General features: G+C 30.8%; 1 protein-coding gene across 1 annotated transcript in view; it reads left to right on the top strand.

The window, feature by feature from the left end:
• Window positions 1-26,092, top strand: part of LOC117110863 — a 29,499-nt gene extending 3,407 nt beyond the window's left edge. Inside the window, exons 2-5 of the mRNA XM_033253694.1 lie at window positions 1,155-1,196; window positions 17,653-17,745; window positions 21,267-21,349; window positions 22,612-26,092. Coding sequence (XP_033109585.1) covers window positions 1,155-1,196; window positions 17,653-17,745; window positions 21,267-21,349; window positions 22,612-22,730 — 337 coding nt within the window. The 3' untranslated portion in view covers window positions 22,731-26,092. The remainder of the gene's footprint in view (window positions 1-1,154; window positions 1,197-17,652; window positions 17,746-21,266; window positions 21,350-22,611) is intronic.
• The last annotated feature ends 1,896 nt before the right edge of the window (window positions 26,093-27,988 follow it).

The following is a 27,988-nucleotide window of genomic DNA, read 5'->3' as shown; positions in this document are numbered from 1 at the left end:
TTCATATTGGAAACTAAAACATTTTTTTCAGTCCGTTTGGATGAGCAATAGAATTATTTAAGCGAATTTTAAAGTAATTTAGGCCTAGTTCAGACTAGGTGGATAAACCTGAACTAGGTGGCTTATCTCAAGCTGGGCTTTGTTCCTATAGTAACTTAGTAACTAGGCCTGGCGTGCCACTATGTTTAAGCCGGGCTTTAATCGTTGCGGGGAGGGGGGATGGGGGTCTTGCATTGACTTCAGGTAACAAAATGACCAATCAGCATTCAATTACTTACCGCTGTGAGTGAGCGTACCTTTCACGAGCAATGTTTTGGAAACATGTTTGCTAGTTACTACGGTCCATTATTATGAAAATTCTCGCGCCTGGCTAATCCTGCTAGTCTGAACGCCTGCCAAAGTTAAGCTGGGCTTAACTCAAGCCTGGCTTAACTCAAGCCTGTCTTATCTCCAAGTCTGAACATTACACATTGCTCATTCATGATTTTACTGTACTTGGCATTCTGCCAAACTAATACTATTTGATAGACTCTGCTATTGTATGCTAATATTGGCTACCGCTGTTAACCTTGAATAGAGGTATATGAATTTTATGAATGTGGTTTTCCAAGACCAGCATTTATTTTTCCTGTTTTTCTACAATAAATGTTAACATTTTATGAGCTAAATTAGACTTTTTTTTTTTTTTCTTCATAATTTGATCTTTTAGCTCAAGCAATTTTTTTTTTAAAGCTGAGAAGGTTGGTATATTATAGAGATATATTAATCATTGAATCCCAATGTAATTATTTATATTCTTTTATATTATAGATTTAATCTTATGTTTTTAATTTAGAATGATAATAATATAGTAATTTAACTTACATTGTTACATACTGGCATTATTTTTTCAGTTTTTTTAGATTTTAACATTCACTTTTTTTTTTTTAATCATATAACCATTTCTATGGTAACTATAGGATTATTTTTATAACATGAATTTCATTTTGTTATGGCATTATTTACAATTAAAGTAATAATTATTAATTATAATAATGTTATTCAACATCATCTTCATAAATGCTTATATAAGTATAAAAAATTATTACTATTGTTTAATTACGATAAAATTGAAATTGATTGATCATGTGACAAGTGGGTTATCAACACATCAGTCTCACTGAAGAAGTGTCTTGCGATGGTGAGTCAACCAGGAAGTAAGTTGACTTTCTTCAAATACCTTATTTAAGTAAATCTAAAATAAAACTATAATTTTTTTTTTTAGTTGCTTAATCCAGCTACACGCTGCACTAACTCAATTCCATCTAGTACTCAATACAACGAGGGGTGCAGTGCATCGTTTTTGATGATCAGTTCGCTCAGATTGCCATCAACAATCAGTTTAATTTTCATATTTCAAAAACAAAAGCTAGAAAAAAAAAATGCATTTTCAGATTGCCATCAACAATCAGTTTAATTTTCATATTTCAAAAACAAAAGCTAGAAAAAAAAATGCATTTTATTTATAAATATAAGAATGTAAATTTATGCATAATGATGATCACCTTAAAGTCCTGTTTATACTCGGAAATATTTATATAACTGTAACAACTTAAATACTATGAATGTGCAATTTGCTGTCAAAGCATTTTGAAATGTTGGCAATTTGCCAAGATATTAAAAAGCCTCATTAATGAGCATTCCATTCGTATGAGTACTTCAGTAGTTTAGCATGTCAGCCGAGATCGCACCCTGGATCAGTTAATATGCATACACTTTAAACTTGCATATAATTAACATTTGAATAATACACGTTAGCATTGCAGTTAGTCACTTCATAGAAATGAGCTGATTACATGCGCATTTGGATTTTTCATTTTAAAATAAAATATAGATTACCAGCATAAATGCAGTTTATTTCAAAATGTTTAATACTAAGTCTGTTGTATTGCTATTTGTGTTGAGATAGAATATTGAAAAATATAATTCAGTATGTGAACTTCTGAAATAAAAAAACTAGAATTCAATTGAAAATTAAAGTTTGAAAACATTTTTCTCATCAATTGGCCAACAAATGCATAAATAAATATCATTTCTCTTTACATAGACCCTAAAGAGGCATCCCCATCAGAACTGGACTGTGTTTGCGAATCGCTGAATGCCAGATTCGATTTTCCAATCGGCTCGGTAGTGTGGGATAAAATATACCAATATATCTATAATTTTTAGAAAAAATTCCATTATTTGTGTTGTAGGAAATTGAAACTTACCGTATCTAAAATATTAAAAAAATTATCTTTTTTTTTTTGATAAATTTTATATATATTTTACAAAGTCTAATAGATTGATGGCAGAATTTATATATCAAATTTACTTTAGCTTAATTCTAAGGAATTACAAAAAGCTCATATTTACGATTACAGATAATGTAATATATGATACAATCATATAGTATAGCATTTTGATGCCTTCGTCTGTTAGAGCAGACGACCAGATGTAAAGTAGGCCTACTTTACTTTAGCAACATTAATGATTTTATTGGCATATTTTATTGCATGCTACAGTACTACCAAATTGTAATTGTTTTTCCATGACCGTGAAACAGTAACTCGCAACTAATACGATAGAATAATATGAGGCTTGGAGTTGATTTTAGTGAGACGAGACTTTCTTTATACTGTACCTTGTTTAGCGAACCTGCCGGCTGCAAATATTGATGATTTCGAATAAAAATTATTTTTGGCCAATTTGCGCACCAACTGCCACGAAAAAGTGGAAATTTCAGAAAAAAATAGATTTTATCTTTATTTTGATTACACCCTCGCTGACTTGAAATCTCCAAAGATAAGATATGGCAGTCCATTGACTAGACAGTTTAGCTAGCACATTATTACTGCTCATGTTTTTCTTTTTTATATTGTGTATATCTGTTAATAATTAACAGAAATTTGTAATTTTCTTAGAAATATTCCTAATAATTGAAACTTTCCATGAAATACTTTCCCTTTCCTTCCAGTTAGGTTGAATTTTTTACCTTGCACCTTTTTTTTTACTATCCCTTTATATCTATTTTCTTTTTAATATTGTTTCATCCTTTTTCTTATTTCATTTTTGATACTTACCTTTCTTTTAGTTTTTTCATTGTCATTTTCTTTCCACCATTTTACTTCTTTCTTTTTTTTTCTTTCCTTCATTTTGTCATTTCTTATTTATTATTTTTCATGTTCTTTTTTTCAATTTTTAAAAATCTCTTCTCTTTTTCTTTCATGTCTTCTTTCTTGCATAATAATCCATGGGGACAGTGTAGGTGTGGGCGGGTGTGTGTTTGTTAGGAAATATAAAGAATAAAATATTGCGCAGCACTTGGGCAATTCCGCATTGGAAGGCCAAAACCACCAAAAATTTAATCCACTTGTATCTAAACTTGGGTTTCATTTTCAGAGCTGAAACATATGTAGAATTTGGTTCAAAGTGAAATTTTAGTCTTATTAATTCATATTCTTCAAAAACCACTGGTATATTTGAGCATATGATTCAGAATTTAAAAACAAAAAAAAAAAGGCTAATTTTAAAAATAATCCCCAATTATGCTTAACTTAACCCTTCCTGACTTTAATTATTCTGAATATTTGACTTAATGGTCCCTAGAACCCAAATGTTGAGATAGACTCGGACATGGCATCTTACAATTTTCACAGCAAGTTGTCAGATATTGGGTAATATCACACCATAATTCCGTTACCAAAAAAATGATTATTGTTTTTCTGAGAGCAAACCAATGTTCATAAACTCAAGTTACTTTATATTCTCTTACTAGTCATACACCTTTACCATTATTGCTCAACAGTTTTCTTTGATCTTCGATAGTTTTGTAGAAAACCTGGTAACGGAATTACATGGTAACGGAATTACATTCGGTCATAGGAATACGGTTAATAGAACTTAATTCACTATTACTAAATATACTGCCCATATTCCTCCATAACATTGATTCAGATTGATACTTATGTCCAGTGGAGCCTATTAAAATGACAAGGTGGCAGCAAATGACCTTAGCAACGGCCCTAGTAACCGTGAAGATAGTGATAAGCTGAATTTAGTGATAATGTTGATGATTGTGATGATGCAGATGTCAGTGATGATGCTAGTGATTGTGATGAAGTTGAAGAAAGTAATCAAGCTCATGATGGTACAAGTAATGTTAGGCCTACAGTCAAAAGTGATAATAAATTGTCTATATATCCGACCTGAAGTAGGTGGTTGTTAAGTATTTTTGCCAGAAGAATGCCAACAAATTTGTTGGTCAGGTTATTGAAAGTCACAATGACAAGTTTATCCTAAAGTTTGTTAGAATAATTGAATTTTGTTAATTTGTTTGGCCAATTGACAACATTCATAGATTGTAAATAGATCTTGCATAGTACCGAGCTATTTGAACCATAGATGGATAGGCATTCTAGAATAGTCTTTTCCGATTATTGTGAGTACAGTAAGTGCGGGTGCAACAGCTAATATTTATGCCTACTGTAGTGTAGTTAAATTAGCTTAGAATCATACAATTTAGTTTTATAAATTACAGTACACTAAATACTATCAATAAATTGTTTTTGGATAGTTTGATATTTTATTCCACCTCCATGTTCTATCGGACATGTAACTCCATTATTGTGTCGTGTAATTCCGTTTCCAAACAAAACCATACAAATACAGTTAACCATAGATATATGAGCAGCGAACTTTCTTAACAATTTAGCCACATCTTATGTCCAGACTATGATACCAGTCATTGATGTTAGTTGGTTATAATATTCAGACAGAACTTTGTGTTACTTGAAAAAAATTGAAATTGATCATTTCTATGTAATTCTGTTACCAAAATAAAACTTGCAACAGCCAATACTGCCTAAGCCTACTGTACTTGGTTAAAGTAGCTTAAAATCACATGATGCACTTCTACAAGTACACTAAAGATTATTTCCAATTCTTTTTTCAAAGGTTAAATATTTTATTCTAATCAGTAATCGGACATGTAATTCCGTTACCGTGTCACGTAATTCTGTTACCAAACAAAACCAATCAAATACAAATAAACCATAAATATTTGAGCAGCAAACTTTCATGAACAATTTAGCCACACCTTATGTCCAGACTGTGATACCAGTCACTAATGTTAATTGGTTATAATATTCAGATGGAATCTTATGTTCCGTGATCAAAATTAAAATTGAAAATTTCTGTGTAATTCTGTTACCGAAATAGAATTGGTCAAAAATTTCAAAATATTGTTAGTTTTTTTTTTTCCAAGATATTGTACCACTGTTTGATATTGGTAGATGTATGTGTTACTTACATCTATAACAGTTACTATCCAACGCATGCCCTAATTTTCTGGGTTTGTCAAAATAAGTCAAAAAATGTTGTGATTTGTAATTCCGTTACCGTGGAATTGCCCACTTATTATCTTGGGGGATGCGAAAAGGATGGGGAAATATGTGCTACTAAAAAAATTACTTGTGCTACCAAATTTTTTTGGGGGGTGCCAGAAAAGTTTGGCAGTGCTACCAAGAAAAAAAAAGTTAATTTCAAGCCCTGCCTAATCCAGGTGTTTCAGGAACTTATCTTAAAGCTGTTTGTTAGGAATATCTGATTGTTGTATACATTATAAAGATTTATAAATATAATACGAAGTTGCTAGTTCAATTGAATTTAGACATTCTAAACATGACAAAAATGTAAAATAAGACTGAAATGTGATTTTTTTTTTGTGTTCCACACAAAAATATAAAAGCGGATACATTTTTTATGTTTGATTTTGCGATAGGTCTGCGAAGAAAGGTAGTAATCACTGGTAACATTAACCTATCAACACTGCTAGGGTAGGCTTGGCCTTACCTCGATTTAGGTTCTTTTGTTATCAGACATAAAAACGGCTGACATGATATTTTTAACGTTACTGGTATTGACACTTGTGAAATCAAGTATTTCATTGGAATTTCAAATTTATTAAAAAATTGATTTTGACTGAGATTTTGACAAACAAACATATCTCAGGCCTACTTGATCGACTGTAGTGTGTGACATTCGAAGTACAAAAACTAATCTCATTAGAGAGGGCGCACTTTATTGACTGTATAAAAGTATACACAAATGCATGAGCATTCCAGCGAATGCGATCTACAGCCTTTGAATTTGCCTAGTAACAAAGAAGTTGTCGAAAAAATGGTAATCTACTATAAGAAACAGTCTCTATTTCTCATTTTTTTATCCTTTTGAGTAAAACTATAATTTATTCCAATATTTTTCCATAGTTTATAATAATTAGGGTAATGCATATGCATTTTTTCTATAAAAAAAAAAAAAATTTTTGTGAGATTTTCCCAGGAATGGAGCTTTGAAAGGAAGGCAATCATCTTAACCACCATTACTACCTCAGCACTCATTAATCATTATTGATGCATTAGAAAGCTGATTGTAATACCAAATATTCCTTAATATTATATTATTTATTATCTGTTTATCTAATTACCTGTATTTGGAAATTTCTTAACTTTCATTGCTCTTATTCCCACAATAATCTCTATTGATTAATTTTTCTTTGTGTATAATTTAAAAGTCAATCGATGAAAATTAAACCAATTTACCAGATATTAATATCTGCATGTGATATAATTAATGAACATTACACAATCATGGACAATAATTTATTGTGTTTTAATAAAAATATATTTTATAATAGGCATAATTATTATTATGTAGACTTGTACTCCTACTAAAATCTAATACTTTAATCTTAAAAAAGAAAATTTTCTTGCCAATTAACAGAGGTGTGTTTAATTTCATTCTTATACTCCAATGCCAACAGACCGCAGAAAACAATTATACTTTTGTATAGTTTTAGATATAATCTGCAATTCTGCCAGCAAATTTAAGAATTATCATAGTAAACCTATTTTTTTTGTCCTATGATATTAAAATTTAATAACTTTGTTGTTCTTTAAAAATAGAAATTTGCATTTAATTTTAATATTTGTGGTTTTTCTTAATTTTTTTTTTTGCTGACAAAATAACTTTAATGCTGGCATTATAACTTTAATGTACAAAAAATAATTATACCCATAGAATTATCTTTTTCTTCTATTGCAGTTCCCTATATTTTGCACAGGGAATTTTTCCACACTCCACTTTGGTAACTTGATCCATGCTTGAACCTTTGTCAAACTTGGTCATTACAAAGATTTACAAAAAATGATGTAACATTCAATATATTCCTTCAACATAAACTCATAATTAAACTATTATGTTCTAAAGGTAGTCCAGTATACTAGCCAGACATATGTGTTTAATATTAAATTTGTTTATGGTAACTGATTAAGGCAACGTGGTTTTGCCGAAAGCTCCAATCTAAACACTTTAAATTTACTCATTTTATATTTAGATGAGTACCGTGACTATCGTTCGTTACACTGTACAGTAAAATATTGTAACTCTTTATATTGTATGTTCAATCAATAATAATAAAACGTAAAACAGGATTCCAAGTAGCAGCATGTTTGCGAAATGTGGCCTGCGAGTGATTCAATCCAGCTTGCCAATACCTTTACCGTGAAAAAGCTTTGACGATAACATGTGACATATCTAAACATAACAACGGGGATTTCCCTATGCAATTTCCCGCTGTGCGATTTATCTTCCACCGTACTTCATCATGTAATAATATTTGAACACGTTCTCAGTCTAGTCGACAAACAGAACATGAAATCATAATCTGACAGTGTAATGTATGTGTTGCATGAAAAATTATTTCATACCTCAAATTTGTGGTAAGGAAAAGAGTCTGGCGTCCACTCATTCACTTTGGCCCCATTCAGACATTATGAGAACCTATGTTCTGACAATATATATTCTGTGTCTTATTTTCCTTACTTAAAGATCTAATAGGATTATTATAAAAATACAAACTGTACATAAAGATTTGTGGTTGTTAATCTAACCTTTAATATTTGAATTATTATTACATTGTAGGTTTATACGTATATCCCTTCACCTACAAGTTTTATAAACAAATTTTCATTTTTTTTTAGTGACAGAAATATAATTAAATATCATTTTTTCTATAAGAGTAATGAAATAATGTTTGATAGCAAATGAAAGATAATATTTTTTTCCCTTAATATGCTACTATTTATAGTTTTGTGAAATTATTTAAAAAAAAAATTAATTATTTCAATTATTTTTTTATAATTAATGTTTATGAATAATTTTGAAAAATAAATTAAAAATACCTAGTCAACAGCCAGAATAAAAAAATTCATCTCCACATCAGCACAAATTATTCCATTACAAAATAAAACTAAATTTGAATTTATTGATCAAGAACATTGGAAGAAAAAAAATACTAGTAATGGAAAATTTCATCCCAAGGCCAATTCCCCTAGGCCTACAAGCCGCTTCAGTCACCTTCTCCGCACTGCGGAGCCTAGCGTGATAAGCCTAACTTACCTCGCGATGTAAAATCCATAAATCATTAACTAGCACCCGTTCAAGCTCGTGCGAAAACCGCACCTAGTATCTTTCAAAAATCCAGTTGGTGTCAAAAAAAAATATTTAAAAATATGAAATTTTGTGCCTTATGCTGTCACCATCTCAACTCGAGGATTGCGCAGGTCACCGAAAAACAGGAAGTTCAGGAGTTCAGCGGTCATGTCAGAGTTGGCGCAGGCAGAATTTAAAGCCACATTGTTTTTTTCAGCCACAAAAAAATTAATTTTACGTGCTTCAGTAAGTGAAAGGGATATATATATATATGTAATTATATCTTTCAATTTAAAACTAGAGTAGTTAACTCATATAGTGAATCTTAGTATGTTTTGTCTCTGGAAACTAAATAAGGAGAAAAATACATTTCTGTCACATTGACCGTAGACCTTTTAATCCTGAAATTTATATGCCTCCTTACACCAATTTGTATTTTTCCACTTAATTTTATGATTAGTTTTTTTTTACATAATCCTTATTAATGGAAATTAATAAAACAAAATTTCCATGACTATGAGCTTGACCCTTGACCTTTCACCTGAAATTGTAACTACCTCTTCCTTGGACCAATATATGTATATACTTGATTAGATTTCTTAGTGATATATTCATATAGTTTTTTGGATAATCCTGTTAACTGACAAACAGACAAACAAACAGCGGTGAATATGTAAGGTAACCTCTTTGGCAGGAAAATTAAAACCAGACCATACGGTATTTATTTGCCAAGTAGCAAACCCATAAATAATACTGTTCCAATATTCTTTGTGTAGACCCAATGGGCTGGCAGTGAATTAAAGGATTCAAACTTTCTCTCTCCTTTTGAATACTCAGTTTAATGTTTTAATCCCAGTTTTAATGAAGCATTTTAGTGGTTTTGATTATCGTACTGTAGTCGGTCTATCTTTAAATGCTCATCTTAGAAACGGTTGCTTGATGATGCAAGAAGCACTCATCTCTGCTTTATTTATAAGTTTTTAGGATGGAATTTCCACTTAGCTATCGGATGCAAACAGGTGCCAGCAACTGTGCCCTCTTGATTCATAGCCGCTGCGGTCCAAGTCGAGGATGATGTAAACATTAGCACTGGAAATTGGCATATCAATTTGTTAGATGTGCCATGACAAGGTTTTTTTTTTTTTAGCCCTGGTGTCCTCTTTGTTCAAATAATTCCCTAAAGTGGTGTACTACTGATTCTGAGTACTTTTTCTTTGTTTTGAAGCAGTTTTAATCTGATCTACAGACCATGGTCCCAGTGTTAATTAGAAGTAAATATATTTTTGACATGTTGTTTATATGCATTATTTCATATCATTTTTTAAAAATTATACGATTGTTATGGTGAAATTGATAAGGTAGAATTAATGATGATACAGAAGTTGGTAATATTGGTGAGTTGGCAAAATTGAAGGTTGATAATGATGCCTGATAATTGTGATCTTCAGTCAACTATATTCGAACAATTGTTTTTTTTTTTTTTGTTTTTTTTTTTTTTTTTTTTTTTTTTTTCAATGAATAACGTTTTTTTTTTTTTTATTTATTTTTCCATGAGGGAAGAGGAAATTGTGTTCAGGTGAAGTATACACAGGCTTACTCCAAATTGCTTCAATAATCAGAAATCTTTAATATCAAACTTGAATTTTCAATTATGGATATTTACAATGTTTGTACAGCTTTAAATAATAACAAAAATGCATCTGCAAAAGCTATTCTTGAATTTTAATGTAATTCTGTTTATTGTACCAAGCAGCCATAAATTTTACCGAATTTAGAAAAAAAAATGTGAACCTTGACACAAGAGTAGTTTCCAAGTACATTCTTATGAAACAAAATGAAGTCCAAGATTTGATTATTTCTTGAGGTGTTTTTTTCCTTCCACTTTTTACCTGATATTTGAAGATTGAAGATTATGTTTTACAGTTAACTGCCAACATTAAAGATTTATGTCGCGAGTGCTCGGTTGGTTATCATTACTTTGAAGACATTTAATATTCAAAGTGTGTCCTAAATTGACTAGGCCATCCATCATGCAGCTCGTCCTACACACTAGGGACTTGGCGCAATGCAGAGACTGTCATAAAATTTTATAGTCGTTTGCATGCAAAAGAAACCTGCACATATGGTGGTGTGCTTGGGCCATACTGGATTATCTAATCTTGGAGTTTGTACCAGACTTCCACAAATGGGTCTCCAAGTTGTGTTTATATTACTAGAAAATAAACGTACACTCATCAGGGACATGTTTAAAAGCAGAGCTTAAATCTTGGTCTGTGGCTAAGACTTTTTGCGGTCTTGTAATTTAATTAGTGGTGGATGCATCAGTAATAATGGGAACATTTTCTTTTGTTGCATTGTCTTCTGTTGTTTTAATCATTATTTATTCACCGAAAAAAACCCCACCTGTGTTCCATGAATGAAAATAAATAAGCATTTTAAATGATTGACAAGATTATAATATCTATTTTGGAAAATATTTTGTTATAAGTTGTTGTTTTCATATCTTTATGGAATTCAATGCAATATTAACGATGTGTTGTCATTTATGTCCCACCCACTTTTGGCTCTGTGCCAACAACTTCAAGCCTATTCTCTCCGTTGTAAACAAACATAGTGCTTATAATTTGATTTAGTTTTCATTCAGTATTACATTAAAATGATGAGAAAATACATAAAAAAATACAAAGTGAGAAATAATTATTTGAATGCCTTGATGACCAATTATTAGTCTATAGTGTTTGGATGCCAGGCTTATTTCCAATGGTGTCCAAAAGCCAGGGGAACTATTGTGCAGAAGGGAATATTAACAGATAACGATTATGATAAAATCAGGCAAGGTTTGGTAAATATAGAAAAAATTAAATAGTAAGTTAAGCATATGAATATATAAAATTTGAAAATTAATAATAGGATTTTGAAAAAAATTTTAAATTTTAAAATAGAAAGTTGAATAGTCAATGCTATACATGAATTTAATGATAGATTTGCCATATAATAACTTTAGTAGATGAGTACATTAATTACCTTATTGTATTCATTTTTTTGTTTGTTTTTTTTTTCAATGTTTTCAAATGTTTAATCACCTTTTACTGTCTATGTCATTATGTATGCAGCAAGCAAAAGGAATTTCATTTATCGCATGTTTGGTTGATGATAATAAAGCAATCTTGAATTTTGAATAATTATTTCATATTTTATCAGATGAATAATCCAATTGTCCTGTGATGAAATGATAAAAAGTTATTTATCACAAAAAGTATCTTCTTGCTTCTGTTATGATGGCGAAGTGTAGTATGACGAAGACTGTAAATTTATCAGTGTTAATACATGCTATCAATTTTACAACCAACAGTTATATGTTCTGTTTATTGCTAATCCGATAAGTGGGATAGATCACTTTTGGTTGAAAATAATTCAACTGTCTGCATACCTGCTAACAGAAGGCACTTCAGTATAAAAAATGTAATGTTTTTTTTTTATTACTTATTATAAGTAACCTTACCAAAGTGCAATGCATTACAGCCAGTATTTTGATAAATAATATTTTTATTATTTATAGAGAAGATTTGGTGAATAATCCATTTTTTATGGGGATTCTGTTGTTTAAATGCATGCAGTAGGGGTAATATATCATAAAACATTGAAAATTAAGTATGGACTGTCTTTGATTAACAAACATATCGACAAGATTATACTTAACAAAGTATGATGTAATAAGTGGTCTAATGGTCTAATAAGTTACGTATAAATATGCTAAAAGTAATTGTTATAATTTTTCTATCTGTATAGTATTTTAATGTCATATTTGTAGCTGTAGAATATAATTTGTTTTAGGCCGCACCTCAAAAAGAAATAAGAATCTAATTTTTTATGCTATTGGAAATTGTAATTATCAATAGCATAAAAAAAAATTAAATTCTTATTTCTTCTTGTCTTAAGTCCTTAAGTATTTGAGAAAAACCTGTGACATGCCTAAATATGGTCTAGATGACATCATATCATAACCATATATAGGCACATCATGGCTATATATGGGCATATATAGTCATGATGTGGTCAAAGAAATGATGGTAGTCTTGACAGAGCTTTAAGCCCTGACTAGACGACTCACACTTTATGTGACAAAACATGTGACACGCCTAAATATGGTCACGATGACATCATATCAGTCCCACATATAGCCACATCATGAATATTTGATAGTACAGTCAGGGCTTTTAAAGACATGAAAGTGGCTTCTAGATCAAAAATGTACCCAATGATTGCATTTTTTCCCTCTTCTAAAAAATGCTATAATCTTTAATTTTATACAATAGGCTATCAAACATTATAAAAACAAAATGATGATGATAATAATAGTATAGTAGCTATTGTATTAATATGAAAATATATTAATCATAGTTTTATGAACAATACAAACATTTGAGATATAGGAACGTGTAAAATTATGACTAAACATAAATATATTCAGTGTTTATAGGTTTGTTCTTTTAAGCTAACCTAGATCCAGCACTTAACGCCTCTAGTTACTATAGGACTACTAATAAACCCTCCCCAAAGAATATGCTTTCATTGCCAGCAAGTCTTTAGAGAGTAATTTTACTAATATTTCTCTGCAATCATATTAGGCCTAGTTCATATTTTTATAAAAGAAGTATGATTTTGCATAGCCTTAAGGCGGACTTTTCTCACTTAACCTTAAAGAGTCAGGAGGCCGACTTTCTCATAGCCTTAAGGAGTCAAAGGGCCTCCCATTTACCTCACGATGAGATCAAGTGTTGCCACCGGCAACTTGAATTGGTGAATAGAGGGTGGAGAGGTTATTACTCATATTAGGCCTATATAGACTTTTCCTGACAAGAAATGTACATAAATTAGGTCAGTGTTCCCGATTTGTGATTAAACGTCTTAAAGAAATCTCATCTAAAATATTATTCATTAAAATTTTGTTAGATTGTATGTCATATTACTGTACCGTATTAACTTACCTGAAGTACGGTTCATATAGTGCAAGCCCATTTAGCAACTTTATTGCCCATTAACATTTTATATTATTACATATATATGTTTGTATGTATGGATATTTCTGGCTGTTTACTTATGTTTACATTTTAGCTGCTGCTTATCAAACTTGTATCTACAGATTAAGATCCAGCCATATGATTGATGTTAACACTGTTAAATTGTAAATCACCAAAGAAAGGTAAATACAGCGTTCGAATAAAGGACATAATAATACATCGTGAAGCATAGCTCTCAACGAATGTAGTCCTATAAGTAAATGAATAAAGAAATTGTGTAATGAAATTAATCCCACAGGATTCGAACCTGCAACCTCTTTCTGTTAAGGCGGGCATCATAACCATTAGACCACAGAGGCTTCATGGTTGAACAGATTCAAATACCGCCTGATACACTCCATTACCCAATAGGTACTGCTAGAAACAAATAATTGCATATAATATAAATACTTTATTCGAACACTGCTTTGATGATTTATAATTTAACAGTGGTAACGGCAATCTTGATATATATTATATGTGCGATGTTAGCACTACAGGTATATCAAAATCGGTATCGTCAGATGCTTTAAAAAAAAAATGAAAGGAACTCAGATTCTACCGGATGCCTGAATCACGACAGTGCCTTTGTGGTCAAGTGGTTATGATGTTTTCCATGTTTGTATGGGAAAGGTCCTGGGTTTGAGTCCCGGTGGAGGCTGAGTTTTCTTTCTTATCAGATTCCTCCTCTGTTACATTTCAATTTATATTATTCATTGCTTTATTCTGCTTGCTGTTTCTGGGTTTTTTCCCATGCCTTTAAATCCTTTAAATCNNNNTAGACTTTAAGAACACTGATTTATTATAAACTCGGATATTTCTGCCACTCCTGTGGCAGAAATGCTCATATATATGTATATGTATATATATATATATATATATGTATATGTCATCATAGCTCATGCAAACTAGGCCTATCATAAAAACAGTCAAATTTATTTTATTATTTATTTTGTTTTATCTCAAATACCTAGTCAGACTCAGCATGGAGTTATAAAAATATTTATTTATACCTTAATGGTCCCAGTAACATTTTATTCTTTGCATTCTTGGATCACCTTATCAACAGACAGATAAATTTACACACCTAGCGATTTTAAAGAGTGACCCGTCTTTAAAATTTAACAGCAGTTCTTAGGAAATATACTGACAATTAAAATCTGATTATCTTGGCTTTGTCTATACCCTGCTTTATTTACACCTTACTGCCTAACCTAATCATGTTTCTGGTGATGTTGATGTTATTTTAAGAAGCATGTATTACTGGGAGGTTCTAAACTTTGATAGCTCTGATCTTACAGGTCAGAATCCAGCCTTGAATACTTGGCTTCAGATTTATGGCCTAGTGCCTATTCACCTATCAGCTGTGTGTGTTTTTTTTTTCAAACAGTCACTGTATCCTATAAACTTTAAAGTTTTATTTTTATTAGTAGCTGAGCGGTATTCTGTTTATTGAATTTGAATGTTTGAAATGATAAAGGGTAACTTGATTTAAAATAATGTTGTTGGAGTATATACTACATTTCCTGTCTGATAAACGAGGCATTTTTACTATTCTTTTGCACCTTTATCACTCCTTCCATTTACATATCCTCTTCTACTTGCCCTTTCCCTTTCATTTCTTTTTAAACAAATTTTTCTAATGCTTTATTCTCTACCTACTTCTCTGCTTTTTTACATTTTTTTTTTCTTGTTTCTTATCTCCATCTGTTCAATGCTACTTTTTTTTTGTTTCCGTTTTTCATATTCCTTTCTACGTCTCCTTTATTTCTACATTTACTCTTAAATTGTTATTTTAAATTCTTATGTCTACTTCCAAATTTCTCATCTACTCTTGCGCTTTGTGCTTCATTTTTTTATTTTCTTTTTCTTCTACTTCTTTTCACTCTCTAACAGCTTCTTTGTTTATTTCTGCTGTTTTTCCTTTTTATTCTTTATTCTTTTCTTCTTTGCATTCTTCCTTCTTCTCATTCCTTTCCTCTCTTCTGTTACTCATTCACATTAAAATGCTCTTTCACTCTTTATTTTTTAATATATATAGGTGCTCTTCACTTCATTGTACTGTAAAATAAGGTAATTCTGAAAGACGGTTTTTTGGCTTCAACAAAAAGGCCACCCATGAATTTTTAACCTTCAAAAATTCTGTGTAAATATTTTTCGATGTTCTGCATGAACACATTCTTAATTACCAAGCCCTATATTCATTTCAACTTAATATAAATTAGATGTTATTTAAACATGGACAAGGCATGTGGCATATGGTATGTGCATAGTACAACATAATGTTATAATAGATTGATAAGTATTTAGTAAATAGATTTATTAGATATTAATCATGTTTCTCCGTATTTCATTTTGTAGGTCATTTATTATGAATGTAATTACCTATGGGTGGCTGACTTACACATCCTTTTCTTATTAGAGCATCTATTTTAAGAATCAATTTACATAATACTATTCGAGCATCTAAGTATCAAGCCTTCCTCAGGTCCCACACCGGTCTCCTGTCCATAGACCGTTTTTACACCCAAAATTATCTCAGCCATTTTTTTTTTTTTTTTTTGTTATTGCTTTGTTTGACCCTCCATAAGAATAAAGTTTTTGCTATCCCTGCCTGTGATTCATCCAGATATTATGTTATTTTTTTTACATACAGTGAAAATTGTGGTGTGGCATACTTCTTTAAGACATTAGCTTGGACAATGTGTTGACCGTGGGCCATATGCGGCCCAATGGCAATTTTGTTACAGCCCGCAACAACCCTACCATCTTTTGACTAAAAAAAACCTCTGAATAAATCAGTGCATGAAAGATTTTCTGGAAAATGTCAAAGTTTTGGATTCAGCCCTCAGTGTTAAATCAAAATTCACTTTAGTCCTCCAACCCATTTTTATGCCCACTCTTACTTTAAGCCAATTAGTGGCGTACTATGCTTTATGGTAACCTTTAAGCTAATTGTATTAGCTATCCAATGACATATCGACCTCACTTCATTCAGTGTAAAAAGGGGCAAAAAAAGATCTTAACTTATTCCAGTTTGACTGACTTTTATTAACCAGAGGATAGAGGATAAATCCAACTGTAATTTTAACAAGTTGCCTGCCCTGTAAGGGTTATTTGACATTTCCCGATAAATTACAAAGTGTGTCTTGATTCTCGTTGTTATCAAGGCGTCCACCATCAGCAATTATTGGTAGGAAGGAAGCGGACATCTTAAACCGTAGTTATGACAGGTTTCTGGTAAAACTTTTAAATTCATCACAGATGCAAGGTTCTTTTCAAAATTTGACAAGATAATCTGAGATCATTAATTTGTGAGCACACACTTTGATATTTTTTTTTTCTACAAAGTAAATGATTTTGGAAAAGGAATTCGCTAGAGGATGTTATAATAGCATGATAATTTTACATTGCATGTAGTAATATTTAGAGTCTTGTATTGATTCTTCCTTTGTCTTGCCACTAATAATAAAAATAACAATCACTAATAATACAATCATAGTAATTATAACGATATCAGTGACAATAGTAGTTAATATAATAATTATAATATTATAATGTATTTATTTTGTTATGAGATTATGATGAATTGTTTAATATTATTTTTATTGTGGCCTTGGTATTATACAGTATGTCAGGAATTTCTTATTATATATATAGGATACCTAGGATACCACCTGATGAGTGTGGTCAGCTTCGCTGATCATACGAAACAGATTTGTAGTGGGAAATAAAATGATGAAGTAAAAAAAGTTCGCCTCTGTTCTTTATTATATATATATATATATATAGATATATGTATATACATGTATATATATATATATATACATATATATATGTATATATATGTATATATTTTTATATTAATATTTGAAATTTTTGATTTTTTTTTAATGAAGTGTTTTCATATTGAAAGATACTTTAGTTTAGTTTGGGAAAAAGGGGGAGAGTGGTTAAGCGTTCCCCTTCCCGCTGACATCACGACTTCAACTTCACCAATATTGTTGATTCGGATTACAATAACGTTCAAACAAATAAATAGTACATTTATAGTTGTAGATGTGTTTTATTCATTTTGCAGATGTTCTCAAAATTCTTGCCAACTTTCCAAAAATACACCTGATGACTATTCAGATGAGAAGTTGATACCAACGTTCAACAGTTTCCATCAAAGGTACCTTTGCACATATCTGTATGAAGAGGAAAAATATAATTTTTACCATTTCAGATGGGATATTACAGCATTACCTAATTTTAATAAATCAGTAAGAGCAAACTATGTTTTTCCTAATTTAAAAATTGTTTTTATATTATTTAGTTTATTTTATTTTAAATTCTTAATTACACTGGGGAACCTGTTTACTATCAGGGGCTGCTGTTTCTGGAACGTCCTAGCAATTTTTCCTCTTTTTATTTACAAAGTTGAAAATTTTTACATACAAGACTTAATTCATTATCGTTTAATTAACAGTCTTTCATTAAATGTATTTTCCACTTTCCACTAGTTATGCTAATATTGGTATTTGCCACTTCGCATAGAAGTGACAAATCAAGGGGATGAGTGGGCGACAATCCTTGATGTTTTCCACCGAGTCTAATGCTAATTTTATGGCCCTCTATAAATCCCTTTGCCCATCTTTAAAATCAACTCTTTTTATTTAGTTTCCAATCCTTCCTTAGTTTCCTACAGCGCAACACTGAACACCATTAAATTAATAGTATTTTTATTGGCTATAGAGTACTACAGTGTTATGTCACGATACCACGTGATACTACTCCGTTGCTATCGTTGCAGAATGCGTTCAACCGGACGCCATTTTCTCCACTCCACTGATCCCAATTTTTAACGTAATTATTAAGATGTTGTATCTTACTTTTTCTTTGTAAATTTTAATTGATGATTAAATGTGTGTTCGAAAGCTCTCTACTCTAAAGTACTCTGTTGCCGTGTTCACTCTTAGTATCATTGCCATCAACATATTAACCCAGAAAAAAAAAATTAAGAGAAATTGTCATTTTTTATTTTATTTTATTTTATTTATTCATATAAGTAATTATAAGTAAAAACATTCAAGGATAAAAACACAGAAAAGTACAAAAACCAACTTATTTCCACTGTGGTCCCACAGACCCCACCAGGATGAGAGCTAGAGCCTCCTGTCTAAAAAAACGATGTTTGCACAACCTAGACCACATCTTCCCCGCCCCACCCCAACTCTTGATTTGACAAGGCACTGGCTAAAATAGATGCTTCGTAGATGCTTCTATAATATTACATTGTTGAGTACAGACTGACTCATGCCCATAAGTTAATTGTTACACCAATGCTACACCAACTGTATGATTTACAGTAGTTCACAAAAAGTTTCTTTGAATCTTTTTCCCTCTCTCGCATCACTATGTAGGTCGCAGAAATAGACAGGTTAAGAACAATACCTAGTAGCAAGATAATACAGATATTTGTTCTAGGGGGAAATGACAAGCATAACTGGGACAAGTACAAAAGCGTTTTAAATAGAGTAATTCTCAATGAAAACCTATTTTTCTTCCGTAAGTTCTGATGGCTTACTTTCTTGTGTGTATCTAGGTTATCAAATAACTACAATTGAGGGAAATAGTGAGTTTAACACCTTTAGGTGTAAATATCTCTTGTTTGAAAACCATCACTTATTATAAATATTTCGGAAGGCATTTGCTTCTGTTTAAAAAACGTGTAATACTGTACAAGTGTTTACTTTGTAATAACGTCTTTTAGCAGCTTTTTTTGTACCAAAACTGACGTCAAAACATTTCACTGACATGCAGTAAGTGATTGGAATAAACTTTCAGAACATTCAAAACAACTTTTGTGTAAATTTGGCATTTGGTCTCTTTCTTTTATCTGTTTTTACGTAAAGCCAGGCACCAGAAAAAAAAACTTTTTTTTAATATGTTACACAATTAAGTCTCAAAGAGGAGTGTCCAAACTGGCAAAAAAAGGGGCGTAACCCCCCCCCTTTTTTTTAACCTTTTTTTTCCAAATTTTAAGTATTAAAAAATCTGCATCTCATCGACTGTTCCTAACTTTTCTATCAAACACCCTTTAAGCTCTCCCCAAATTATCAAGTTTTCTCTGAAAAAAAAATGTTGTATGCCCATATATAGTCATGATGTGCATATTAAATATCATGACGTGATGTCATCATGACCATATTTCGGCATGTAACATGTTCTTGTTAAATAAAATTTTATAAGTCTGGTAATGTCTTACATTTTTAGGGCTGGTTAAATTGCAAATTCTTCACACTGCATATACTTAATTCAATAGCAAATCTTTGATTTTTTTTTTTCTGAAAACATTTCTGAAAGTCAGCTAAGAAAATCATTCAAATCGTACCATAGCCGCTTGCATGGGGAAAAGGAATATTTGAAGTTAGGGATAAAGTAAGGGCAGGGCTTATACCAGAGGAGATAATAATAAAAATTTTAGATTATTAGAATGATAATAATAATAATAATAATAAACACTACAATTTTGTATTAACCTTCATGATAACCCCTCCTACAAGTATCGCATCATTTAAATTTATTTGATCGCTCCTCACTGTATTAAATTGAATTGGCAAATTTAACTAATTGAATTCAAGCCATACACAATCGTAACACAGATTGGTATAATTAAGTGAATGAAAGACATAAGGAGGAGGACTTGGTGATGTAATATTGTATTGAAAATGAATATAAAGTACTTATGAGTATTAAGTACGAGTATCTGTGGCTGTACTTACTTAAATCATTGATTTTAAGACCACTCATTAGTTCCTTCCATCTAGTACCCATAATAATTACTCAATCAGGGTCGTATTTTGAAATGGGGTTTGGGGAGTGGCTAATGGAGTGTTGAGAGGGAGGGGGGCTCTCTGATTAGGTTAGGGAGTGCTAGCTGGAAGAATAACGTTATTTTTAATGATGGTACTTACTGAAATTGATTTGTTTGCTTCAAACATTTCCAGTAGGAGAAGAAGGAAGAACTGGGGTGTGAGAATATATTTTCCCGGCTAAATCAATAGTCATTCATTGCACAGACCCTTATAATGAGCTAAAAACCTTTGACAGACACAAATGATAGGACTCTTTGTCAGTGGTGACATCAGCGAGGGTTGGGTGGGGGGACTCAAGCTCAATTTGAACCATACTAAGCCATGAAAACTCTCCATGTGAGCACTGCCGGAGATTTTTTATTCCGAGACTTGGACCCACGTTCCCCGACCAATCCGTGGTTTGGTTTATCAGAATGGTTCACCTAACGCTTCATCCACAGTCAAACTTTGTGTGAGAAATTAGGCATGATAATGTCATAGTACACCTTAATATGGGCATATCACATTTTTTTTTGCTACACCATAAAAATCCTTCTAATACAGGCCTGAAAGATAAAAATATTTTAGATTTTAGATAATCCACAAAGTGCAGCGTGTTGATTTTTGTTACTCCGGGATACAACTGCTCAGTTTTATAAAAAAAAAGTTTTAATTTCCAAAGAGAGTCGCCTTCGCAACTAAAGCTAGGTCATTTGATGTTTAGGTGACCCTCTGTAAAGAAATTACCAACACACCAAGAAGGAGCACACACAAAATTGATAATTTAATATATGTAATTGAGAAGTAGTTATAAATATATTTTTATTAAATTGTATTTGTTTCCTTTAATTTTCAGGAATGAAAATAAAATATTAGAAAACGAATATCACCGACACTGTATTATTGCACTACCATTATTTTATCAGCTAATTAAAGCAGGTAAGGATAGATATATCATAGAGAAAATGTATTTAGATGGTTACTGTATTTAAAGGTTAAAATTTTGCATCTTTATTGTACATATTATATTTTTCTTTTTTATATTTATAAATTTTTTTTACTGAAACTTTTATTTATTTTTTTATTTCCTCCCACAAGGAAAAATTGCCACTTACAAATTCATTTTGAATGGCCCAAATAATTTATATTAGCTTGAAATTTTAAGGTAGTTTTGATCCGTATTATTATAATACTCTAACCAATTTTCTAAATATAAAAATAAAAGTATATAGCACTGTATTTATTACTGAATGTTTTGGTGTTGTTTTTTTTTTTTGTTTTTTTTTGGGGTCGGGGATATATTATCTCATAATATTTTTATAAATGTTTAATTTAAAATGAATTTTTATGATATGATCTTAATACTAGAAAATAATAATTGCAATGATTTTTAAAACTGAGTTTTGAGTCATAAAATAAATTATTTTTTTTTGCAATGTGGACATATGCTTTCTCATTAATGGGTGAAATTGTATAATCAGCGATCAAAGACACCATTATATAAAAGGGATCATTTAAAAGATAATCATAATTTTTTTACCGCTCCATTAAAACAGTGTGTTTGTAGAATTCATTGACCAGTTCAGATCTTCCAAAATTTCCATCTTTCAATTCAACTAATGATTTTCAATTATCTAGCTTTATGCAATTAGCCAACCAGACAATTGGAATTAATAATTAACCGAGTCTAATTTGCATAACAAGTGACCGTTAATTACTCTTTGCAATTACCGTGTGCTCTGCTAAAAGTTAGAATGTTCATAGCTCAGATATTAATTCGGGGATTTTATGGCTGAGTGTGCTGTTGCTATGGTGATGAACCAGTGGTATTATCGCTCTGAGTGTGTAATATCAAAAAGTGCTGTCTAAAATCACGATAACAGTTCGTTAGAGATTAGAGACTATTGAATCGGTACAGTTTCTCGTGATTAATTATTTTGCAGATTACAGATCACATTAATTTGCACGACGTAATACTGAAGAACAAATTCCTATCAACCGATTACAGTAAACACAAAGTTTAATTAGTATTTTGTCTTCTCTTTGTTCCGCACTCCAATAGTGAGGCCCGCTTTAAATCTGTGCGCACGCTAAGGCCTATATTTTCTGAGATAAGGCCACTCTAAATTTATTAAAAGAGAATGAGAAGGAAATTTATAATAAGCCTCACATCTCTGATTTCTATTTTTTTTTTCTGACAGTGATGGATTTTGATTTTAGGCCTCGAGTAAATATATCCTCAATCACAAGGTTTTATTCCTGTCCCAGAAATCGCTTGAACCCGTACCGGGTGAATTTCAGATCAGTGATACTTGAATGAGCTTGCTGATGAATCAGGCAGTGGTGTCTAGTAGCGTAGTCGTTGATTACTCAACTTAAGAAACCAGTCCCGTGTGATCAAGATGAATATATCGTATTGATACGCACACTGGAATCATACTCTCACCTGCCCCAGTTTATCTCATTACTACCGTCTTCCAATGCCGATGATTGTCGAAAACCTGCCTACAATAATATGTATGATTGCCCTAAAAGCATGCTGTCTGATTTCTGCTCAAGGAAACTCTTTTATTCGTTTGATCGAAACAAATTGGTACATTAAAAGAAACCGAAATGTTACAAGTTGTATTCTAATGAATGCTTTTTTTTCTCTGATGGACAGAACATTTTTTTTTGTTTGATAACATGAAACATGAACTGTTCTACCGAAGTGGGACATTTGTCTATATTTACCATTTATTATTTAGGTATCTTTTGAGTTAATATTTCTTTCTTTTTTTTTTTTTAGTTTTAGCTTTCAATTGCAAATTAGAATGATAAAGTATTTCTTTTCCAAATTATAAATGCTTAAATAGTACAGATGTTAAAATGTAACCTTCGAAATATTTTAATGATTTTTAACTATTGAATATTTTAAAACCTTCTCATATTTTATTGCATTGTATGTTGTTAAGATTTTTATATATATATATAAATTGTTTTGAAAGAGGGTCTGTTGTAGCCACCCTCTCAAAAGACTCAAATAAATAAATTAATTAAATATATAAAAATTGGCTTATAATCAAATTATTGAAGTTATATTATTATTAAATTATTGGCTGTCTGGTTAAATCAGTTCAAAGATTTTCGTATTAAATGTTCTTTAAATCAATAAAATGTAATTGTTACTCTGCCAAAGAAGGTTATGAATTCACCACTGTCTGTCTGTCGTTCTTTTACTAAGCTTACGCAAAATCTAAATGAATGGACCATCATAGAATGTACGGGAATGGTACATAATATTTAGAAAAAGAAATAATTACATTTTTAGAAGAAAAGTTCAAAGGTCAGTGTCGCAGCAGTTTGATTTTCTTTTACCCTGAGCATAAAAGAAAATACTGGACTGGCCCCCATCATACATGGCGTATGCATATTTTTAGGTATTACAGGCACAGGGCAAAAATAATGGAATTGCCCATCATACACGGCCTGTGTATAATTTAGTATTCAGGCACCAGCAGGAGAAGAAATTGAATAATTGAATTGATGTTGAAAATTTTCTAAAGAATTTTATTGCAGATAGGAGGGTATGTCTTATACTAGTTCATCTATGATTTATTCATAATATTTATAAAGTAAAAAGTTGTAAATCAATCAATTTATAAGGTGCATAATGTACCTGTCTCTATGCACTAATGTATTGCACTTTTTATATGAAAAAAATGAAAATATATAAAATTAAAGAGGAAAACAAAATAAAGGTTTAATAAAAAGAACTGACTGAAGTTTTCAATAATTCTAAAGGCAGGAAATCGGTTTTTTTAACATTTATTTCAGCTTCTTTTTTTAAATATATATTTCTAAAATATATTTTTTAACCTTTAGGCCTATTTTTATTAATTATTTTATGTTATTTATTTTAATTACTAATTTAAGTCACATTCTGTTTTTAGTATTTTGTAGGATCTATGGTATAAGTAAATCACAAAGAAATATCGTAATAAACATGAAAAAAACCAGGTAATCTTATTAAGCCTTAAATATTATAGATTCATTAGAGAATCATATTAAGCAGATTATAGAAATCTATCCAGGATTAATGCCAATTCTGAAATATATTTGACCAGTTGTACAGCATGGTTTAATTGAACAAAACAGAAATGAAATTAGATATGTACTGTATGTATCTAAATGAAATCAAATGAATATAGTGTATAATATGGCCTGTGGGTCATATTGGCTCCTATGTGCACTAAAAATAGCCCGCAGCCTGTATTCGATTTTTCATATTTGATATGAAAAGGAGAGTATTGAACCAGCAACGCATTTCTGTTGTTCTAGAGAATTGATTTTTTGTACCCGAGTGCATTTATCTGATAAATGAGTCGGGAATAGGGCCATCATTAAATCGGGCCTCTGTTATCGTGTTACCCTCAACTTTCTGATCATATCAATAAGTGTCGTGCAAACAAGCCGATACAATTGAGGCTTAGGTCCCAGGGTTATAAGAACACGCGCAGCTGCTCTGGTTTCCATGGCAATTGGTCATCATATTTGCCTCGTATTCAGAGTTGTATTTACTCAAGGTGAAATGTATTTAGATTTTTGGTTTGAACTAAGTCCTAAGTTCTTTTTCAAAAAATTGTTTTGTTTTACTTACTATTTTGGTCATGTCATAAAAAAATAATTTTTGACGAACAAAGAGATTAGAATCAGTGACAAGTGTTCAAGGTTTCCTAATATTTACAATAATTATTATAATAATAAAGATTTCCATGTATATACAGAATTCCAGGGCCTCTATATTCTATGAATAAGACTATAAATTTTACAATATATTACAAGTCTATTAGTCCCTGATTATTACATAATGTAGTTTATATTTATTGTATATTATAGACAATTGTATGACATGAAATGTTAGTGTTTTTAACAAACTTATATGGTTTGTGCTTGATGACAATACTTGCTTTTATAAATCTATACTCAATCTGATTCTGTTTTGCTAATAAAACTTTTTTTTTATAAAACTATATTCAATCTGATTCTGTTTTGCTAAAAGATAGAAACTGTATTTTAAGCATTAAATTGTTCAAATATGTTATCATTTTTTATTGAAATACATGGTTTTTCAATAATTAATGGCCAGCTAAATTAAGGACATCTACAAACAATATAAATAGTAACTAATTTGTTTGAACTTAATTGTTATTACCATTATTATCAGTATTATTAATTACCAACATAATTTTTGAAAACAGCAGAAATTCATATTTAAATTTAATTTAATTTGGCCAGTTATGAAACTTCTTAATTTAAATAATAATCAGTGATTTAGTATTTTGTAAGCTTAAAATGTCAATCATACCATAATTTTTTAATATATGAATACTGTTCATTCATTATAAATGTGACCTTGAATGTGCAAGAAAACCCATATTTTACATAATAATAGTTTATCACCTACCGTAAAACCTTGAATTGAAGCCCTAGGCTTCTTTATTCTGCGAACTTTAGATGGGCTTCTTTTCAAAATGGGCTTCTTTTCGAGGCTACTTTTGCAATGTAAAGAAGGGGGTTTCTTTTCAAAATAAGTGCTGTAAATTTTGTGAATTTGTACTATAGAACAATAAATATGGCCATTGTAACATCTATCTGTATCATAAAGTGTATTTAAATGGCATTAAATCACCTAAACTACTGTATAAACCAAGTTTGTTTTTAATTAATTTTTTTTTTTTGTCTTTTGTAATTTATGTACATTGTTTGTACTGTACTATCTCGTAAAGAAGCCTATGCTATCTTCAAAGAGTGGGGGGAGGGGGGCTTCAATTTGAAATGGGCATCATCTCGAGATTAAGCCCACTGAGCTTCAATTCGAGGTTTGATGGTATTACATCAAAATTTATAATCATAGATTTTATATATCGTAAATTTCAAGATCAAGCTTACTAATTATTAAGTGTGCCCTCTATAGTTCATAAATTTCAAATGGTTAAAAAAAATTAGCAGAGTTCATTCAACTATGTTCTTCTTTCCCAAGAATAATGTCAGATCACCGAAAGAGCATGAGAAAACACTTCTAATGGGCAAACATTAATTGTTATAATTCACAGAATCTATCGTGAATGAGAAAAAATCGTGCCTGGGGTTAAAATATTTGGTCTCAGGTACTAAATTATGCATTGCACTCACACCCCGAACGATTCAGTAACCTATGCCTAATGTTAGTGTCTGTTAATAACTTGTGATTTTATCAAGGGCACAAGGAAAATGAAATACATCATCTCTGTACAAGAGTTCCATCTTCTTTTTGTAATTTGGATATAATTTATCGGACGATAATCCAAGTTTAGCACGAATTATCAATCCATCAAAAAGTACTATCTTTAATGTGAAGGTTTTCAATTATCATGATTTGCCCAAGTTCTCAGTGTTTTTTGGGTTCTGATAATAATCTGTTTTTGAATTGCAATACGTCCCTGTAAATATTTACACATCCATAATCATGAAACTAAGAAAATTATAATTCTCAAAACAGTGTTTGGATGTAATGTATATTATTATATAACTTTATTCAAAAACTGATATTTACTCTCAATTTCTGCTAAATTTTATACCATGATGAAATATAAATGAAAATGGTTTGTTATAATTAACATAAATAATAATTATTCTCTTTAAAAATTAACATTGAAATGAGACTAACCTTTCATTACTTAAATATTAACAAACATTTTTGAAAATTCTAAACAATTTGAGGCGATTTCACGAAGAAACATAATATTATATAGCGATTAATATTAGCAATCATCCATAAAGTACAAACTAACTAAATGAATGCATTGCCTTTCAATTTTTATTTTGTTTACAATATTGTTGTTCATACTGTTATAATAATTTTACCCGAGTATAGTATATTCTGAATTTTCTTTGAAGTAATTAATTGAAAAACAAAATCTACTTGGTGTTTCACATTGCCACATTTGTTTTTTACCGGAACCCAATACATGAATTGAAATACTGTATAATCTTTTTTTTTTTTTTTTTTGCAAACTTGAGATGGATTGGCTTCTTTTCGAGGCTACTTTTGCAAATTAAAGATGGGGGCTTTTTCAAAATGAATGCTGTAAATTTTTGGAATTTACTCCTATAAAACAATAAATAGGGCCTCGTCTGTATATCAGTCTGTATCATGGATTGTATTATCCGGCACTTGAATCACTAACTACTGTATAAACCGAGCAAGTTTTTAATATATTTTGTTTCTTTTAAACTTATGTACAGTGTTTGTATTTTATTCTCTCCAAAACAAGCCCATGCTATCTTGAAATGAAGCCCACAGGCTTCTTTTCGAGTTTCGAAACAGGCTTCTTTTCCAGTCTGCTTTATGCAAACAAATAAGGTGGGGGGAGGGGGGGTTTGTGCTTCAATTCGAAATGGGCTTCTTCTTGAGATAGCCCATTGGGATTCTATTTGAGATTTTACAGTAGGCATATACATATGTATTTTTTCAATTGTATTCCAAATCCATATTCTTCACCTTTTTAAAACAGTTTTCCAACATATTACTTATGTAAAAGTATGTAACCATAAACC

This window comes from Anneissia japonica, unplaced genomic scaffold (genome assembly GCF_011630105.1).
Source record: "Anneissia japonica isolate Jap-2015-1 unplaced genomic scaffold, ASM1163010v1 scaffold287856_len476331_cov182, whole genome shotgun sequence".
NCBI classification, from domain to species: Eukaryota; Metazoa; Echinodermata; class Crinoidea; order Comatulida; family Comatulidae; genus Anneissia; species Anneissia japonica.
This window is presented reverse-complemented; position numbering and strand designations above follow the sequence as displayed.